The sequence below is a fragment of the Lagopus leucura genome, unplaced genomic scaffold, assembly GCF_019238085.1.
Source record: "Lagopus leucura isolate 7727_CA_CO unplaced genomic scaffold, USGS_WTPT01 Super-Scaffold_100001, whole genome shotgun sequence".
NCBI lineage: Eukaryota > Metazoa > Chordata > Aves > Galliformes > Phasianidae > Lagopus > Lagopus leucura.
Genome location: NW_024962262.1, coordinates 87,910,726 through 87,928,275, shown reverse-complemented (window position 1 = coordinate 87,928,275; position 17,550 = coordinate 87,910,726). Strand labels below are relative to the sequence as shown.

The 17,550-nt window shown below is 36.8% G+C and overlaps 1 protein-coding gene across 4 annotated transcripts in view; it reads left to right on the top strand.

Annotated features, from left to right (window-relative positions):
* Positions 1–17,550, top strand: part of EPHA6 (EPH receptor A6) — a 495,246-nt gene that overhangs the window by 427,019 nt on the left and 50,677 nt on the right. For all 4 annotated transcript variants that reach the window (XM_042867712.1, XM_042867711.1, XM_042867715.1 and 1 more), the window contains one exon: positions 3,643–3,852. In XM_042867712.1, the coding sequence (XP_042723646.1) occupies positions 3,643–3,852 (210 nt within the window). The remainder of the gene's footprint in view (positions 1–3,642; positions 3,853–17,550) is intronic.

Genomic DNA, 17,550 nt, shown 5'->3' with positions numbered 1-17,550 from the left:
GTTGGAAACTATGAAGTGGAAAACAATGATAGAAACTTAAAATACCTTCCTTCTTTCCCTGAAATAGCCAACTCCCTTTACTGCCTCATTATACATCAGTGCTATTGAAGGTTCTGTATTATAATGAGAATATTTCTCACACATAAGATTTTTGAAGGCAAACTGCAACAGCAGAGAACATTTTTCATAGACCTGCGTAAATGAGAACCATACAGATACTGCATTTATATTCAGCTGATAATAAAAGTTTATTTAGCAAAGCCATTAAAGTCTGATTAAAATTTGATGAGATGATAGGATAAATGTGGTAAGTCCACTGGGGTCTGAATTGCTGCCAGTATTGATTAATACCTTTAACACCCCAATGGGAATCCTGTCAAAAGCATATTTCAAATATAAGTCATGGGAATCAGAATAAAGCCCCAGATAACAGCTGCCATATCATTTAGTTGAGCATATCGTGTCCCTTTAGGACAAGCAAATGAAACAAGGTAATGGAAAGTTGCTGAAGGATTGATTTGACTCACGAATGTACATGGGAATTTACAGATTCTGAAGATATGAGTCCAGGTTTGTACATAGCGTTCACCAGCCTAGTTGAATTTCCCAAGGGTTAAATGTGGCCCAGGTCTCTCTCCTGGTCACGTTAAATCAGACAAATATTTTGATGTATTTGAAGTTAACAGTTTGTAGATGGTAAGGGAATACATCTGGCAAGGAAACCAATGCAGAAGTGATTACAGAGAGACTCACGGAAGAAATTGTTTTGCTGACAGTAAAAATACAGTTTTTCCAGATATGAGGGTGGTATTAAACAATGTAAAACCAAGAATGAGAAGTGACAGACAGGAACAGATGTGGATGAAGATTCAGAAGAATGTTTGGAGAAAGGAAGAAAATGTAATAAAATCGTAACTGGTCTGTTAGCAAGTCTGTCATTTCTTTAAAGGTGAAGATAAGAAGCCTGAACTTTTATGTCAAGGCAGAAGCTCAAAGAAATGTGAAAGGAGAGAGAGAGAGAACTGCAAAAGCATTTCTGCTATACTTGTAGGGAAAATACTGAGATTTGGAAGGAGCAGAAAAAGGGTTATGTTTTATGAAAAAATCAGTCAAGCATGGCCTAGATTTGAAAGAGAACAAATTAAAAAAGAAAGGAATGAATGCTTGTGATTTAAATGGACAAAAGGTTAAGGGAAGTGTTGCAGATGACTGTGAGGTTGAAAGAATGGAACTGTGAATGATGATAAGGAAAAGGTAAGACCTAGAGTTTGCAGGGGGGAGGGTTGGTTTTGTTTGGTGGTTTGTTAGGGGGACGTTTGTTTTGCAAAAACAAGCCATGGGCGCCTTACTCCAAATCCTGTTTCTACAGAAAGCTAATGAAAAAGAGTTATTCATACAGAATAAGTGCAAAAAGAACTAACTGCAACCCAGCTCAATAAAGTTTTAGTGAATGGAAGAGTTCGTATTACTAAATAAAAAGCAAAAATCAAATCCAGCATGGTTTCAATGGATACAATACCAAATAGGGTTGATGTTATTATTTTATTAGAACAGGCTTAAGGTCTTTAAGAATCTTATATTTTGTCTTTCATTGCTTAATCAGTAATGGCAACTTTTATTTAAATTATCTGTCACTGACATGTTTTGGGACCCTGAAAGGTTCCTTACTCTTTTGGTAGGAAAGGAAAATCTAAGATATCTGTAACAGGGGATTCCTGTATGTAAAATATATCATTGTCATGCTTGGATCTTGATCCTCAGCTAGCAACCCTCAGACTGTTGTCTGCAGAGCTAGCTGATTACCAGAGGCTTTGGTGGAGACAACAAAGCAGGGTTAGGTTTACTGTTGTGGCATGATTAGAACTATCTGCTCATATTTGGATAGTACTTGAAGATTACAGAACATAAACAAGAGTGGTGAGAATGTTTAAGGGGAAAAGTTGCTATGAGTTTGTCATAAGTAGCTTTTTTTTGAAGATGTGTCAGTAAGTGTGCTTTGCTTGGAAAAGGCTGTGAGATGACTGTGTTGTTCATACATTAAATAGCAAATAACTTTGTCATTCTGCTATATTAGCTCAGAATAGCAGCTTTGAAATCTAAGCATGTATATATTGAATTAACTGCTTCTTCGGTACTTTTGTCTTGTTTTGTTATAGCTGGATGCAATATTGTTAGTTGTTACCCAGTGAACGTTGTCTCCAGTCTAGGATTTCATGTACTAGTGCATTTGATCTTTTCTTCCAACTGATCTTATGAAAGAAATTGATTCCTAATAGATATGCTAAAAATAATTTGCTGCTCAGGGATGAGCATATTTGTGCTGTTCAGTTTCTCAAATCTAACACACTTACTGGGCTTTAAATTAAAGTTCTTCCCTCCAAATTCATTTTACCTAGACATACAGAATCGTAGAATAGCTCAGGTTGGAAAAGACCTTCAAGATTATCAAGTCCAACCACAACCTAACTATAACTCTAACAGCCTTTTACTAAATCATGTCCCTGAGCACCACATCCAAACAGTTTTTAAACACATTCAGGGATTGTGACTCAATCACCTCCCTGGGGAGCCTATTCCAGTGCTTAACAACCCTTGCTGTAAAAAAGTGTTTCCTGATATCCAACCTAAACTTACCCTGGTGCAACTTGAGGCCATTTCCCTTCATCCTGTCACCACTCAGAAGAGACCAACCCCACTCTGGCTGTAAGCACCTTTCAGATGTGGGAAGAGAGCAATAAGGTCTGCCCTCAGCCTCCTTTTCCCCAGGCTAAACAGTCCTGGTTGCTTATGAATTAAGCAATAGAAATGTCCTGAGTGCTAATTGTATGTAGCCTGATGCTGAAAGTGTTAAAAGAGAAAATGGAAAGTTAACTTGCTCGAAGGGAAGAGTTGTTTGTTTTTGTATGTCTCTTCTTGCTAACATAAAAGCTTGGCTTACTGAATAATCCATGAGAAGCTAAATGTCTGTTAACTGAGGTCACAAAAATGCTGCTGTCAGCAGTCTGCCTTATATGGGATAGATAGAGCAGACTTCTGATTTAAGAGGTATGGAAGCAATAATTTTCATTTTGGAGATGGAAAAGCAAGGCCCAAGACTAACCACATAGACTAGTGCAATTAATGACATAATTCATATTTTGAAGTTCAACACCAATAGATTCCAGCAGGAATTAAAGAGTGTAATACTTTGATGGGTCTGGGTCTAAGTGGCTTCTCAGTCAGCTAGGAAGACTGGAGAAACCATGCATTACTCTGTGAATTTCATCCCAACCTTCCTTTTCCTTAGTGTGCAGAGGTTATATGGCATTATGTGCAGAACAGATTTTTCTGTGCATTTTCATTCTTGCTTTAAGAAGTGGGGGAAAGCATTTATGGTAACTGAGGGTAAAATACATTAGGTGTGGTCATTGGAATGATAATGCAGAGTGTGGAAATGTTAAAAAAAAATAAAAGGGGGAGATAAGCTGCACAAGGAGAGATTGCTTGTGCTGCTGGGGAAGTTAAATGAAAAAATATGCCAGCATTGGTTGGGTTGGCTGGCAGGGCTACAAATACATCTTAAATACAATCTCTATCTAATGTCACTAGTACAAAGTTCAAGAAAATTAGATGTGTACCTTGAACTTGTATCTTTACTTGCAGAAACACGATGGCCACTTCACAGTCATCCAGCTGGTGGGCATGCTGCGGGGAATTGCATCTGGCATGAAGTACCTCTCAGACATGGGCTATGTACACCGTGATCTGGCAGCCCGTAACATTTTGGTCAACGGCAACCTCATGTGTAAAGTCTCTGACTTCGGTTTGTCACGGGTGTTGGAGGATGATCCTGAAGCTGCTTATACAACAAGTGTAAGTTTGTCTTATCTATTTTGAACGGTCTGTCGCTCTGCCCCTTTTGTTTCAGATTTATCTAAGCCATAGGAATAATGGATTGAATTGGCTGACTTCGTTCATTTATCTTTAGTTATAAAGATATGCACATACAGGAGGGGAGGAAAACCTCTCACTGCTTCATCTCATGGAAGTGTTGCATCTTAAATTTAATTTTGATATAATTTAGCTTACCTTCTATTGGAGCATGTAAGACTGTTTTGTCAAGGTTTAAGTCTCATCATTAATACTTAAAATTCATCGTGCGGTACAAGGAAATTTGTTTTTGTAACAGCGAATATTTGTGGGTTTGTTGGTTAGTTGGCTGGTTTGTTGGTTGGTTGGATTTTTTTCTTCAGTGAAGTAAAATCTGGAGAAGCTTGTTCAGATTTGAAGAAAAATTAAACTTCAACTACAGTATGAAGCAGATAGGGAACGGATCACAGTGATGCCAGTAAATTTCAAGCTCAGATGGAGCACTTCTTCATCTCTGCAAAATATTCAACAACATTCCTCTTGTGATCACCACAACATCAAGAATCTTAATAAACTGATTTCAAGTAACTTTAATTCCTATCCGTGAAACTAAAATTATTTCAGAGCCAAGTCACTGAACTTACACAAGGCTGCTCCAAAAGTAATGCCTCCTATTGTATGATGCTAACCTACAATGTCAGAGGCAGATATTGGTGATATGGCAGTAAAGGCTGAACCTTCCCACTAAAACTGTTAGATTCTGTTGCCATGCAACAGAGGGCAACAGAGGGACAGTCTGACAGAAGCAAAGATGTGTCACTGAATTTCTCCATGCAGAAAAAATGGCACTCACTGTTTCATCTACACTTATGAGCATTTATGGAGACCAAACAGTGAATGTGAGCACAGGGAAGCAGTCGGTGGTGCGTTTCAGCAATGGCAAGAGAGACAGTGAGTCACCTCCGCTGGTACAGATTTGGATAAACACAACATACAAGCCCTTGTTCATCATAGAGAAAAATGCATAGCTCATGATGGTGACTGTGTTGAAAAAGAGTGTTTTGTAGCTGAGAATTTGTTCTATCAAACAGTGTCTTCTTATCTGCTGTAGCGTCCATGGAAATAAGTAGGAGGTATTACTTTCAGAGAGACCTACATAGGTTTCTGTGATAGGACAAAGTGACAGAATGCTAATAGGGATGGTAAACTAGCATTAAGTAATTTCTCCGTAAGTACTTTCATTTTGAAAAGTGATTTAGGCCAAAATGAGGAACTCATCTAATTTAACTGCAGTTGTAGTAAGTACTGTTTTATTTGTTGCATTCAATATTGCTGTAGTAATGGTATTGCAGAGTCTCTTTGTTTAACTCTAAAATAAATATGTTCTGATAAATTCACTGAAGTAAAAGACAAATGAGATTTTATAAAGCTGTCATGCTCTATGGCAAAATGGGTTTCCTTCTCACAAAACTAAGCTAAGTGGCCCTCTTACCTAGAGGATTTTCAACATCTCAGCAAGCACAGCCCTGAAATAGAAATGACTGACATCTTTTGCTTTATCTTGCTGTTGTCATGTACATTTTCTTCCTCTTTGCGTATTGATTTTGAGTAGATGCTGTGTTGTTTCTATTGGTGCATTCTCCCACATGCAGGGCAAAAATCTAGAATCAGTCTGGAAAAAACAGTAACTGTGATAGGGGAAGGCAAGAAAGGAAACTTCTTAGAATACTGCAACACTCTGTGCTCATGCTTGTTAGGAGACTGTTCAGGAAAGAGTGATGGAAAACCTGTCAGGTGCTCCAAGGTAACACAGTATAAGGACAGCATGTTTCCCCTAAAAATCAGGAAACAGCTTTTGACTTCTTTTTGTTGTTTTGGTTTGGCTAACCTATTAGGTTGGCCAACCTATTGAGACAATGAATGTAAATCTTATTTCCTAACTCTGTTTATCATTTATAGAAAAACTTTAAATGAAGTATAATTTCTGAATAGGGAGTATGAATTAAGAGTTAGTAATACCCAACTGCCAATCTTTGTTTTTCAGATTTGATAGGAAAAGATAAGGAAACTTATGAGATATACAGAAAAGTGTGGTGGGTTTTTGCCCTATAGAGACTAAATTTTCATATTTTGTGATGGTTTCCAAGGCAACAGCAGCTCATGAAAAGACATTTCTAGAATATAAGCAAGCATTCCTGTCAATACAGAGGACATCCAGGCTCTTGCATCCCTCTTTTAGGTCCACAATTTTATATGATGTGGATTCATTTGAATTTGAAATATATTCACAATACTTAGAAAAAAGCCATGGGTCTCCAGGAGAACTTGTATATAGCAAAATGTGTACATATGTATGAATAGATCATGATCTGTGTCACTACTGCACAAAGGGCTACACTGGTATCTGTTCATGGTGACACCTCGAGATTCTGCATTTGGGTACTGCAGTTGGATGAAAGCCTGCTAAAAACTGAACTGCATGACTCGTAAAGAAATATAATTGTAAGCTTTTATCATCAGGTGTATTTTTGAATTTTGCCTTAGTATGTACAACATATTCTTTCCTTAATACTTACTAGGGAGTTAAATTATTGGTTACTCTTTATGGAGTCACTCGAAATGTGTGGGTTTAATTCTTCTCAAGCCATTTGGCTAAAATACCTCATCCAGGGAGATTTCAGATTTATTAGATTGATTAGAGGAATAAAATAGATTGACAGCAGTAAGGTATAGAAACACTGACATGTAATGAAACTTCTGGCAGCTCAAGATTAAGGCTTAATTTGGGTTGTTGGGTTTTTTTACTTTATTATATAACTTTGACATGTTAGAACATTTTCAATATTCTCTCATTGATTAAGTTAGTTAAGTTAGGAATATGAAGGGGGGTGATGTTTTAAATTGCTCAAAAGAGAAACAAGATGCAAATGATTTTGGGATGTGAAGTAACTGTTTCTGAATGGTCTCATTCCTACGACAAGCATATTACCTAGTCATTTACTTTAAGAATTAACTGTAGACAGTGAAGTACCCTGTTTATTGGCAGCTGTTCAGAAAAACAAAACAGAGGGACTGTCAAAAGGTTTTGCCAAATCAGAAGTACAAAATTCAACGGGATCCTGAAGGGGTTGTCTTTAGATGAGGCAAGACGATACCAATTTTTCTTTACCAGGGTTATTGAGCTCCTGTGCAGGAATCCAGCTGCTGGCAGCCACTAGACATTTCCAGACATCACACATTCTGGATTCTAACCTTTAACAGCAGCAGAAAAGACTGTAGCATGATTTTGGTGCTAACATATAAATCAAACGTTTTTAAGTACTCATGTCTCAGAGTATGCGTGAGAGGTAGAAAGAAGCAAGTTACTAAGAGTTATGCTGATGTGCTTAGTCTGCTCCAGGGTATGGAGATGGAAGAACTAGTTAAAGCATGTGATCAAATTTCAGTCAAGTGGTATTCAGCTTAATTGCCTTCCCATGAGTTGCTAGATTACTTCCCTACACAGAAGATAAGTGGAGGTGGAGACGCATACGTGCTACTTAGAGATGCTGTCTTTTGTTGTGTTAGACTGGTCAAACATAACACATGTTCAGGTTATGCTCAATGACAAATAACTAGAGGATGAAGAAGCATCATAAAGAATAGTGTCCTGCCGAAAGACTTTGACCCTTTGACCTGTCACATAAGAAAGTGTGACTAGTCTTGATGTGTAGTTCTGTGTTTCAAAACTTTGATCACAAGTTCATCTTAGAGGTTTTCTGGTTTTATCATCAGCTTTCAAGAGCGGTCAATACAGGATTGCCAACAGAATGTAACAGAGATCACAACCAAAACAGATCCTTAGGAAGAAGCTCTCTAGACAAGAATGAAATAAATATAAATCTGCATAATCTCTCCTAATTTTGTCTGATTTTCCACTTCTGTGAGTATTCTTTCTAATAGTTGTCGCTTGACCTACAAATGTATGGGGTTGAGGAACAGCACAAAAGTTTTCATTTAGGTGCTGAGAGTCAAAAGGAGCTTAATTCAGAGAGATCTCTAAATCATGATGTTGAATTTAACTGTAAAACATGATGTAACAGCTCCTGCTATTATATATAAAAGAGCATCCCTGCTGTTTCTTCTCCACCATGCTACCTCAGTTTTTCATCCAATCTCTGGAAGTGTTCAAGGCCAGGTTGGATGGGGCCCCAAGCAATCTGATCAGATGGGTGGCAACCAGTCCATTGCTGGGGGACTGGGGCTAAATAGTCTTTAAGACCCCATCCTACCCAAACCATTCTATACATTTAGGAACTCCATATATGCGTTAAGCAGATAAATGCAAGTGGAAAATGTGTGTTTCATGAGCATGAAAATGTTCAAAATCATTTTTCATGAACTCAACATAAATTCATCCTAGCATCTTGGTAGTTGGAAGGGAGTCCCTTCCAACTCAGGGTATTCTGTAATTCTAGGAAGAAAACAAGTAACAAAAGCAGAGTATGCGTTATTTTCAAGCTTTCTTTGTAGCAGGCTGCAGAATTAGAGCACCTTATGTTTGATTCACTATTGCAATTTTTGATTCAAACAGTCAAAGGAACTCTAACCAGTAAAAAGAACCCATTCATGGATGTGCAGATTTTTCTTTGTAAAAGTCTTTGAATCAGGATGGCATTTTTCTTGAGGATATGCTCTAACATGTACAGAAGGGACTGTGGAGGATTGGTACACTGAAATTCTGTATCATGTGCTACTTAAATGCAAAATAAATCGTCCTGGCTTCAAGATTTTATTTATTTATTTATTTATTTATTTTGTTAAATCATTGCTTTTAAGTAGTTTAATTCTTCCAAATAGATTTGTTACTGAAAATGATAACAAAACATGTCTGTTGGAATAGCAACCCAAAAGAAGCAGTTATCTGTCGAAGTACAACCCAGTAGAAATACTCTAGAGTGTACAGCAGTAAAGATAGATAAACTAGGACAAGCATGTAAATCTGCAGAAATTAGCAGCATTTTATTGCGTCCTACAGGGGCTTACTATGGAATATCAAATGCAACTGTTGCAACTGTAACCACTGTTATGGAGAAAACATAGAAAAGATTCGGAAGGATAAAACAAGATGGGCAGGCTGGGAGGATCAGTTAATATTTTGACGGGGCAAGTGATGACAAAAATTAATGAAAGTAACTTTTGTAGGAAAAAAAAATGAGTGGTGCAAAAACTTTTGTTTAAAGAAAAGGATCGGAAGAAAAGGATGCCTCAGTGGAGCTAACTGGTCAGCTTAAATACTAGCTAATAAAACAGAAGATCATGAACTAGCCAGAAAGTAGCCTATAAAAATGCATCTGACATTTTACTGCAGTTTGGCTATAATCTAAAGGTAAAAGCAAATGGAAAATACCAGGCAAAAAAAATAATAATAATAATTTTTAAAAAATCATGTTTTGTTAACTGGCCTCAGAATACAGTGCTACAATTGACTTTTTAATTAAAATGTATTAGCTTATAGCTTAACTGAATAATATACAGTTGCCTCTTGTTTACGAAATGCAGGTTTCATTGCCAGGAGGTACTGATTTCCTCAGTGGGTTTGAAGTGTATCTGTTTCCACAGTATGTTATTTGTGCAAAAAGAAGAGACTGTAATGGACAGATTATACTGTAAATCTCCCTTTTACATCACTGTTTACAGCACGGTTCAGTCAATTCTGGTAGGGAATGTAAAAGGGGTGGGAATATAAAGAGGTTCCTGTTTAGAAAGAAAAAAGGATCGGATAGGGAGCCTGTGGAGTTTCCTTCCTTCGAAAGAGTAGTCATAAGTAAATCTTTGCATAAAGCTGCAAAGTGTTCTTTTTCTCCAGACGACTTTTACTTCGGAATATGTAAATGTAACACCTATTCTTTTGTTCTTAGAACTGTAACTGCCATTGCCTCTGGTGACCTCATGCCTTGATCAGTACTTTGGGAAAGGAAGAGACTGATTCAGATTCCTTGTAACGCTTAAATGATACTTTCCATTGCTGAAGAAGAAAATTATATTTTTCTTTTCCTCTAGCCTGGAGTGCAGGATTTATTCATCAGTGACATAGCACTGACTAGTTTTAACATCATCGGGGCTGGTGATATATCATTAACTGGTGGAATGCTTAGAAAGCTCTTTTGGGGAGAAAGAGTGTTCCTTACTAGTGGTTGTTTAACTGGTGAAAAAAGAGTTCACTTTTTCCAGTATTATCTCATGGTGCTAAGTGTTAAGACTGTCTTCTGTTTAAGATGCAAAACTTACAGTTATTAAACCCATAGAGCTGGGCAATGCCACATCTCCAAGCAAATCTTAAGTATTTGTGCAAGGAGGGAGGTTTGAGGCGAAAGTCAGTGCACTTGAAAATGATTTCTGAAACAATATTTAAGACTATGAATCTCAAAAAGCTCCAGATAGTCTTTTCAGAAAGAAATGTCCTGGGCTCCTAACTATTGACCTCTCGCTTGGACCATGGAAAAGTATTCATTCATTCTGCTTGCCTTGTTTGTACCTGGCAGTGATGCCAGTAGTGCAGTAACACGTAACATACTACATGCTCTTTATACCTATGATATGAGCAATCATAGTAGTTTACTGCTGACAGATACATTTTTAACTAGCAATTACCAGAATATTAATTTTAACTTGAAACACTGCTGTCCTAACATGCATATGAGCCTTTGCATGCACAATTATAATTGTTTAATTTTAGTTTATCAGAATTGCCTTTTTCAAACTGTAATTTAAAAAATTATTGTAAAAATGCAGGACATACTTGAACAGTTTCAGCAGTACTACATTCACTTAGAACTGTAATATCAACACTTGATATTAGAAATGCAGGCATACTAACATAAAACCAAAGTTCTTTATTTATTTATTATATGAATGAACACTGGGTTAGCTGGGTTATTGCTTACTAATGTACCACAGTTTACTTTCTACTTTAATATGAAAAATTATGACCAAGATGAAGTACATCATAAAATACCTTTACTGTATTAAATAGGTTACATTGGAGAATAAGTGAAAAAAAGCATGCACAGCTCCTGATATCCTGTTAAAGGAGTTCAAATTTAGTTCTTTAAGGTGAGAGGCGTTGTGTTTAGCAACATGTGATCTGACACTAATTACTTCTAGGCAGTAGCGTTCAGGTACATAGAAGAAGCCGGACAACCTTTGCTTTGAAAAAAAGAAGAAGCTTTGAAAAAGAACGTAGCTTAGTCATGTGATTTTTCTGAATTATTGACACTTGTAAAGACAGGTTAAGAAGATAAATTTACATACTGTCGAGTGTAGAAGTCAGAATAGATAGGCAATTTATGAAGAAGAATATAATTCATCTCCAGTGAGCCAAATAACTCAGCTGCAGCTCTATTATCTAACTGCTGTTAGGTGGCAGGAATTTTTGTTTTCTGTTATCGCAACATTGCCCACATGAATTTACAGTCCACATAGAATACTGCTGTGAAAAGTAACTTCTCTTCATCTAGCCATGTATAAAACTTCTGTGTTGGAAAACTTGAAACAGGTGGAAAACAGTGCAGTTGACTCCACTGGACTTTTGTGAACCCTAACCCAAACTGTGATATATTCCACACTAGTATGTAATTCCTTTGCACTGTGTCCTTGAGCATTATCAGTGAACAATCTAATTCCCGACTCTAGTCCATGTAACAGTAATTTAAGAGGAGGAGAGGGGTGGGTTCCTGTTACTCTGGTACTTAAGGGCAGTTTTTTAGGTGCAGTCAGTTGCACATTTCAGAGCTCACAGGGAAGGAAGCTTGAGAGCAGTCTCATACTGTGACTTCAGATGCTATAAGAGCTCATCTGTGTTTCTATCTCAGTCCTGTATTTTCTCTTATTGTGTTATCTTATATATATATATAAGATATATTATAAGATATATATATGTTATATATATCTTATATATATCTTATTGTGTTGCACTGAGCATGTTCTGTCAACTGAAGAACAAACAATTATGACTCTTAAGGAGACAGAAAATAGTTCTGCTAGATGTAGTCTTCTTTTTTTGTGGGGTTTTTTTTTTCCTTTTTTTTTTTTTTCAGTTGGAATTCCTGTGTGCCAAAACCCAAATACAGATGCTTTGGTCTTTCCTGTTTTTTGCTTTTTTCAGTCTGTTCCCAACAGATTATCCTACGCTGTATTTGTACATGACTGACAATTCCTGCATTTCTAGTGATTTTTAATTATCAATTTCTAACGCTTTAGAAAGAGGCAATAAAATTTCGGAGATTATATACTTATTTCACGAGTAATTAAATGGTAATGAAGAGAACAGAGATTCTGATAATTTTGCGAGGACTTAATTTTAGTTTATTTTGCAGCATACGTTTCTGACATCCCATATTGAAGACACAGATCTAAGGAACAGAGTCCTTTTGTTCCTTTTCCAATAGAAGGTCTGTGGGTACTGGAGAGGTAGTTGCTTATTTGTTTTGTTGTGAGGTTGTTTGTTTGTATTTGTTATTGTTGTTTGTTGAGGAGTAGTTTTAATAATGTGACCAAAAGGAACCAGTTAAGAAATGGAGGTTTCAAAGGACTGGAAGGAATACAAAGGAGGAAGGAAAACTCAATATTTTTGAAAGCAAGGAAGAGTTGGTTTTATGTTTTGTCTTCAGCAAATGTTAAATTATAACAAAGTCATCGGCAATGAGAAAAGCATCAGAGGCTTTTCTCTGAGTTCTCTGACCTCCTTTTAAAAATCGGAAGTTTAATTTCACAAAGATGGTGTCCATCTACTGTCTGGCTGAATACTACAGCTTTTCTGGGTAATGTTGCAAAGTAGCTCCAGGTTTTGGTTATGAAAGAGATCTCAGATTTAAGAAGGAAAAAAAAAAAAACATTGCACTGTTTAACTACTGCTCTTGAAATAAAAGAATCTTGCAAGGAAGAGATCCAGGTAAACGTGGAACAGTGGACTTTTAGCTTGGAGTGATATTGAATTCTGTGTTGTGATATGAAGTACTTGTGTCCCACCATTTCCTCATCTCTCTTCAGATAAAATCTCTGATTCTGCTGTCATTGGTGTCAGTGCTTTGATATTTACTTCATCTAGAACAAGGAAGCCAGATAGTTGGTACTATTTCTGATACTTCATGCAGTCCTGCATGACCTCATGTACATAGTATCAAATTTGATGTAAATAGGATACTGCAATTATGGAGGAAAGTTTCTGAGACAATGTATACACATGTTTAACTTTGTCTACTCTCATAGTTTTGTAATAACGATGTTAACTTGGAAACAAGACTGACCTAGTTATTCACCTAAATTAATCCCCAGTGAAATCAACTAGATGAATTTCAACTAGCTGAACATGTAGAAATTTCAGTCTGCCTTAAATCAGAAGAATAACTACAGAAGGAAATTATTCATTGTTGCCTGTTTGCTTATGAATTGGTTTGCTTACACACAGGAAAGCCAAATTATTTTCAACTACAAAGAAGCCCTTGGGAACCTTACTTTCTCATTTTCCTGTACTTAACAGACTTCCAGAAATTTGAAATTATACATTTATTTTTTTAGTGTTGCTCTTTGGCAGGTTTTCAGCATGTCAGTTCCCTGCCATGCTGTGAGTTCCTCCCTTCATTAAATACCTCGGGGTTGATGTTTAGCTTACTGTTGTTGCATTTTCCTTTGAGCAAAGTGCCACAAGAATATTGCAGCACAGTGGTTGTTATGGTGGAGGAAAAAAAATGCATTAGACCTAGATTTGTACAACTCTGATAAATCTAGGTCAAACAGCATAGTCTTTGCTCAGTACTTATTCAGGCAAAACTCCCATTGGCTTTAACCAGAGTTTTGCCTGACAAAGCACTGTGGGATTTTGCCCTTAGTATCTAAAATATTTGATCTGTTCTTAGCACTTCAGAAGCATCTGAGAAACACATTGTATGTGTTGTCCTTGACTGCCCCGCTGTGGCTGTATCATCTTTGATTTAAAAGGTGGCAGAATCTTCTGTCTCCACATTTAGCATGTCTTCGCTGTGAGAGTTTGAAAAAGAGAAGGGAGGAAGAAAATCAAAAGACCTTTTGTGCATCTGTTATTTAAAATAATTCTAAGATCTCTGTGCGTTAATTCTATATATTGCTGCACAAAAAAGGATGTGTTTTTTATATTTATTTTGGATTCCTTTCTCCTCTTTCTTCTACTCTAGAGCTCAAGCTTTCCCATTTTCAGCTGTGGGTTTTTTGGGTGGATGGGGGAGAAGCACGTTTTCTCTTAAGAAGTCTTCTGACTTTTTTTTCTCCTATAAAATGTTTCACAGATTCGTATCACTCCTTATGCCATATGAGGCTTTAGGTTCACAGTTTGAATTCAGAAATCCATTCAATGAGATGGAGAAACTCAGTAGTTCCACTTCATTTTTTTTCCCATTTTTGAAGAAGGCATTACATTATGAGGTCAATTAAACATGTTCAAGAAGCGTGCAGTATTTGGAATTAAAGAATGGCATACGAAGACATGAAATCATACAGAAGAACTGGTTTACATCTTACTGTTATGGGGGTTGAAGTAGATGATCTTTGAAGGTCCCTTCCATCTCAAACCACTCCATGCTTCTATGAATATGGTTTTGCTTACTGCCTTTTTTTTTTTTTAACATATTTTTTCTAAATGAACTGAGCTGTAGTGCACTTTGAGATGAGTATTGTCCTCTCCTATAACATGACACCACTACTTGCTTATATTTTTACTGAAACTACCTCTGTTTTTACTCACAGTGCATTACTCCTTCAATGCATCATTTCTCCTTCTCTTCTCCATTTTCATTGTATTTTCATTTATAGCAAACCTCGCAGGAACTATCACATTTTTTTCCACCAGGCACTCTGCTTTTATTTTAAATTCCCTCTTGAAGATCAGCACCTGGGGTTTTAATGAAAATCCTTTTGAATAAACATGCAATCACCCTACTCTTTACTTTAAAAAAATCCTTAGGAAAATCTCATAGTAAGTACATTGCTCATTTCTTTAGAACCTTCCTTATTGAGGCTGAATGGCCTCATAATCTTTAAGAGTTTCTGCTGAAACAAGTAGTTCTAATTGTGGGTAAACTGGTATTCAGTGTGAGCATCCAGTAGGCTTTTTCTCCCACTGAAGCGCTCACTGACAGCACAGAAGCATATATGGTAAACAGTCAGATGTAGCCTGAGGAAAACATACTGCATCCATTTCTCTGAAATGAGGAAGCTGGTAACAATATGTTGACAATTAAGAAATACTTACTTCTTTGCTTTTCATTCATGTGCTATCATCATTCATCTGATCTCTGATATTTTTGTGCCCAAACTCTGCAACTCAGCCACTACGTTGAACTATTTCTCATATTTCAGCCTATTTAACAGTGTCTTATTTTAAAACAGAGAGGCTGTTGAAATACTGTAGGTATACTCCCAAAAGTAGAGAAGTAGTGCTATTGATTAAACCCTTAGGCAGATGTTCTCTGTTTACATTCATTTTCTTCCATACAACTGGCATTCAGCAACCCAGTACTTTCTAAGTTGTGTGTCAGTGAATGAATATTTCCCAATCACTGTTCCTGCATTTGTATCTTGTGGTTAATGTACTTAAATAAGGCATATTACTGTGAATTGACCATTTAATTTCTAAATGAATTCTTAAAGATATCATTAACATAATAAAATTTCCCAATCTGAATAGACAACCTTCAACCTTTAATCTAACAAACAGGAATAATTAATTCAAGCTGCTAAATAATAAATGCAAGTACATCATTAAGATGTCCTTATATAAAGTTGAATTTTGTCTTCTGTCCCTTGCTTCAATTTTTGATGTAACTTTCTCAGGCATAGCAGTTTGGCTAATTCTTTTATTCACCACAAGAATTCAAATAATTCAGCTGTGTTTTAAAAACAAGCAGCTCCTGTGCTGGGCTGGGATTTACACAGGATGCTTATCAAATGTCCAGATGTTGGTTATGAGTGGAAAAATATTCCCAGTAGTGCAGGAAGCCTGAACTTGTTAATTTTCATTGACTAACTTATTTTTTGAAATGAAAAAATATATACTGGTCTACTTGGTTTTACCAAGTCCTTTGGATGTTGGGTTTGTTGGTTTTTTTGGTTTTGTTTTGTTTTGTTTTTTGTTTTTCTGTGAAGCCTAGCACAAGAGGGAACACCCTGTGGCTGCATGAACTCCTGCGGCGTGTCTGCTGCAAGTCACCTATAGGAGGGATTCTCTTTGGACAGTCTTAAAACCACAACTTTGATTCATTCAATAGAAGAATCAATAGCAATCAGTAGCATTTGATAGATTAATCTGGCTTGCAACCTTCAAGAGGCAGGTGGTGAAGTCTTTCCTGCCTTTGTTTCTCAATCCTGTTTGCTTCAGTGTTTCTATACATTTCTATTCTTAATTTGCTGTGCAAGTCAGACACACATTACTCTCCTTTTCCTCCTCGATGCATGCATTTTCTGAGTGACTGGTTTCTTCAGTAATTTTCCCTAATTCATTAGGGATTGCATTAAGCAAAAGTGCGTGACCAAATACACCATTTTTTGCTGTCAGAGCAGTTTGATTTCAAAATTTATATTGCTTTTTTTTATATATAATGACCACAGTAACAAGCCTTGACATAACACTGCTGGTTACATCCAAAAGTAGTAATTCTGCTATGTTCTTCTCACAGTTAAGGCACACTGACTTAAACACCTGTTATACTTATTGCTGTATGTCATTCATTCAGTGCATTCCCACCTGACGTAGCTGGACAGGTAACCACCAAGTACTTGGCAACCAGGAAGATTTAAAGAGAACTACTTCATATTTCATAGTAAGAGAAGCAGAGAGCTTCATAACCTGTTAATAAGCAGTTTCCCAATTCCATATTTTGTACAAGAACTGCACTGTGCTCTAACCATGCTACCAGATATTAGAAATAATAACTGGTAACAGTAAAAAAGTATACCAGGATGGTGTGAAGATAATACAGATTAGTAATTCTAAAGTACAAAACTAACAAGTGTATGAATATGATAACCGAATCTGATGCCTAATGCCAAAGCTGCCAAACTGAAAGTGCACAGGTAAGTGGAATAAACAGCTCCAGTTCTTTTCAGTGGTCGTGCCATTAGGTGCCTGTATATATGTATATATGTATAAGATAGCTCAAGAACTACGATCTATGCTCTCACAAGCCATTTGTCCTCTTCAGAATTTATTTTTAAGGAAATAAGTTAGGCTTTTGGGATTCTCTTTTCTCCCCTCATCTGCCTTCTTTCCTGACCAGACAGAAGTATGATGGGCATTCTCTACTTTGGACAGTCAGAAGAGCAGAGAGGCAGAGCGCAAGCAGAAAGACAAGGAGCAATTGAATGCTGTTCTTTGGCTCAGTTCATCTGAAAGAGATAATCCTCATTTTAACTCCAGAAGTCACTCTGTAGGGATGTAGGGACGTCCCATCAATTCTAACATCACGTTTAATAATCTAATTCCGACATAACTTGAATAAATTGTAACCTACAGTTGTTTTCAAAAAATGGAAATTCTTCCCAGAAATAATAAAAAAAAAAGAACCTTTTATTTAAGAGTTAGCAGAAGGAGTCAGGAGGAGCTTGATGTCTCAGGCACTTTGGTGAGCATCGAATAGGCTGAAGGCAGCTGCACCAGCAGCATGGTGCGGCCAGGAAACTGCGCTGTGGCGG